Source organism: Acanthisitta chloris, unplaced genomic scaffold (assembly GCF_000695815.1).
Source record: "Acanthisitta chloris isolate BGI_N310 unplaced genomic scaffold, ASM69581v1 scaffold21161, whole genome shotgun sequence".
Taxonomy (NCBI): Eukaryota; Metazoa; Chordata; class Aves; order Passeriformes; family Acanthisittidae; genus Acanthisitta; species Acanthisitta chloris.
The window spans coordinates 1-3,761 of record NW_008654589.1 but is presented as its reverse complement, the minus strand read 5'-3'; the positions used below and the strand labels follow the sequence as shown (position 1 = coordinate 3,761).

At 47.4% G+C, this 3,761-nt stretch overlaps 1 protein-coding gene across 1 annotated transcript in view; it reads right to left on the bottom strand.

Moving 5' to 3' along the window:
- Positions 1–632, bottom strand: part of PIGQ (phosphatidylinositol glycan anchor biosynthesis, class Q) — a gene marked incomplete at its 3' end in the record, with an annotated part of 17,586 nt that extends 16,954 nt beyond the window's left edge. The window contains exon 1 of the mRNA XM_009083597.1: positions 1–632. This exon is cut by the window's left edge and continues 20 nt beyond it. Coding sequence (XP_009081845.1) covers positions 1–632 — 632 coding nt within the window.
- Positions 633–3,761: the final 3,129 nt, after the last annotated feature.

Below are 3,761 nucleotides of genomic sequence, written 5' to 3'. Positions count from 1 at the left end.
AGGAATGTCAGGAGCATGCAGGCTGGCACAGAGCCCTGCTTCATCAGCTCCACGATGATACTGGCCTCGACCCCATCCGACTGCCAGTGGGTCAGCTTGATTGGCCCTTCATCGTACCTGTCTGTCATGAACAGCACCTTACTTCTCGCCACTGTGTCGAAGATGGCAGAGAGCTTTGAGGCATCCTCTGCCCTCTGCTCAGCTGTGTCCACAGCAGGGTGGAGATGGGAGAGCATGACTTTGCGCTGGTCATAGTACACCAGGATGATTTCTTCCTGCTTAGGGTTGTTAGAGTGTTTCTGCAGGGTAGAACAGCTCCAGAATTTGCTGTCTCCCTCTTTGCTTATCTGAATCCATGGCTTATGGGAGAATATGGTCCCGAGGTCTTCCAAGAACTCACTCAGACTCTCTTCTTTCTCCTGTTTGCTGTTGCTCCATGACCCAAGCACAGAAACACTGACTTGGGTCACTCGCTGAACTTCCCCAAGGTATTGCTTCACCTGGACAGGAATGAAGGGGAAGTGTACCACAGCAAGGATGACCGCAGAGTTCTGCTCCGAGATCCAGCGGCCGATCAGAATGCCACTGTCTGCTGAGGAGCAGCAGGATGGAAAGAAGACCTTCAGTACCATGGCAGCAACCCTGGAAGGACAGTACACCTGCCAAGAAACACAGAAATAATCTTGAGAATGGTGAGGAAATGCAAGGAAAATCTGAGCTAGCCAAGGCCACTGGGGAGGAGAACCAAGCAAGCCTGAGAACACTAAGTGCAAGCACTTGTGTAATGACGTTAGTGACAGCCAACAGACATACACACACTCAGGATGTTCCTGATGATCTGCAGTGCTTGAAGGGAGCCTGGAGTTTCCCAGCAAAGCCCTTCTACGAGTCCCGGAGAGGTCTTTCATGGTGGTATACTGATAAGCACAGCCTGTTTGACCAGCCAAGACCAGGAACTCACTCAGCCTCAGATCTAGGACCCTGCACTGGATGTGCTTGAGCACTTCCCAGAAAAGGGACTCCAGCACACTGTGGTGCCTCTGGGGAATATTTCCTCCTATTTCTGCCAATCAAATATCAGTTCATGCTATAGAGTTTTCTTTAACACCTCAGAACAAGAGCTATGCCCTGCAACAAACTCACTGAGCAACCTTGGTCAGACCCCACAGCTCCTCTTGCCTCACTCCCCTCACCTGGAAACAGACAATAATTTTGTCAAAAGGGCCTACAGTGATTAACTGAAGTAAGCTTCAATTATTTATATTTATTAATAATGTAGTAATTTTAATTCATTAGATACAAGAGCCCAAACAAGGAGAAGCATCTCTGCTTTATCAGTGCTCTCCATCGTTAAGAACACATCCCAATGGCTTTGGAAGACTTTTCCCAAAGGGAGCTCGGAGGCAGTTGACAGTGTCTCTTTAAATAAGGTGGAGGTTTCTAACAGGAATGTAATTGCAGTAAGGAGGGCGCTGGCGCAGAACAGTCGCATCCGGCGCCCGTTGTCCTTTCCTGTCCTTCAGTGCTTTGCTAGGGATGTGAAAACTCCGCAGGCCCCCGAGGCTGCCTCCTCTGCGAGGGACTCAGTCAGTCGGAAAGGGAACACAGCGGGTATTTATAACGCGGAGAGAGGATGAGCAACGGGAAGGGCCGGGTGGCTTTGTTTTCCTTTCTCAATAATACAGGACAACTGAGCCAGTAAACCACAGCACCTGGAAATTTGCTCTGGCATGGAGGAGGTGATGGGGTAGCAGCAAAGGAGAGTGATTAACCTCTGGGGTTAAGTCTGGGACTTGTGGACTCCCCACTCCGGGAGTGTTCCAGGCCAGGTTGGATGGGGCCTGGAGCCACCTGGGCTAGTGGAAGGTGTCCCTGCCCACGGCAGGGGTGGAATGAGATGAGCTTTAAGGTCCCTTCCAACCCAAACCATTCTGGGATTCTATGGTTCCTCCAGCCCCACAGCCCTAGTACAGCAGTAGGAAATACAGGAGTTCTCAGCCCCTCGAGGGCAGCAAGGTGAAGTTCCCTTGGTGCACAGCTTACTCCTCCGATGGGAAAAGCACCACAGTTGCTGCCTTTGCAAGGAGTCTGTCAGGGTGCAGGACACCAGGTGTGGGCAGGACCAAAGACCTGCAGTACAACTGAGAAACAGCATCTTTCACCCAGGCTGAATGACTATTGCACCCAAACGGACTTAAAAACAAGACTTTCTGAGCTTATTTTTCACTCCTCTGGAAATAAAGGGAACAGCTTCTGTGGGAAGACTCAGGTCTGTGTTTGGTGTTATTTTTCTGGAGGACCATAAAGACATAGAAGGACACATCCCATCTAGAATAGTTGTTCCTGACACACACAGGAGACATGAACAGACACAATACATTAGATGAGTCCTTAAAATAGTTTGAAATAAAACCTGTCCCCTGTATTTCACCTTTCTTTCCTTCAGTATCCCTGGATCCAGGGATCCTGGCCAAAACAGTGCTCCTTCCTGCCTCCCTGCCTGACTCAGACCCTTAAGGAACATCATCAGGTGAGATGAGATTTTCCTTTGCGTTTGGAAAAGGATTTTCATTCCTTTCCCATAAGACCCGCAGACATATTCCCTGGAGAAAGGAAATAAATGCTATAAACACAGGGGCCCTGAAAGGCAAAGGAACAGATTGAATGTGTCAGGATGTACATACACACATATGTTCAGAAATTATTTAAAATAATATAAATTTAGCTAGTGATAACACTAGCTTTATTGCAAACCCTTGTAAGTGAAGTTTACTGTTAGCTGAATACAAACTGAAACTGAGCTTGATTTTGAAAAGAAAGCTAGAAAAATTCAAGAATAAGTACTTGAAGGGGTTTTTAGTATTTCTATTTTCATTCCCAAAGGTGCCATCAGTAACATTGGAAACTTTTTAAAGTTCATTCTTTACCCTCTTTTCCCTCGGGAGAAGTCACAGTTGTTTGAGAGTATCACTAGAAGAGACTTGCAGTGTCCCTGCATGGCTGTCCTTAAAGGTTTCTCCATCCACGGTACACTTCAGAGAGGAATTGTCAATTGACTCCTAATATAAATGTTTATTTTCCCCTGAGAGTTTGCTTTAAAGATAGCCACAGTCACCTGTGAAAACTTCTCACGGAGAAGAAAAACACTTACTTATCTTCTCTAGTTAGTGAGTTTTTTCTCTTACACCTTCCCCAACTTTTTAAATTAACATACTTTTTATGTACCCAACTGGGTGAAACTGAACTGAATGAACTCTAAAGTGTCATCACAGTCAACTATTTCACTGCTGAAATTTTTATCAGAAATATCCTACCAATGGGATTAGTCCCTGCTCATACAGTGCCTGAAGTCTTCCACATCAACCACTTTATCTGCTGGAAACTCCCAGCTTTTCCCCGAGATGCTAGAGAGCATCAACATAACGATCTCAATACAGCAAAACCAGACACGGCCTAAAATGCAGACAGGACCCCAGGACAGGTTCGTTTCAGAATCTCTGTCAGAACAGCAAAGGTCGAGAGCAGGATGTGGCCCTCCAGCCGTGCCAAGGGGTGCTGCAAACCCAGACCTGAGCATCCCCAGGTCCTTGCAGGGAGCTTAGGGCCAGCAGGACAGGAGATACCGATCCACAGAATCACGGGATTGTAAAGGCTGGAGAAGCCCTCTGACACTGAGTGCAACCATTCCCCAGCACTAAGCTCACCACTAACCTTGTCCCCAGGTGTCACGTCCGCACGGTTTTTAAATCTCTCCAGGGATG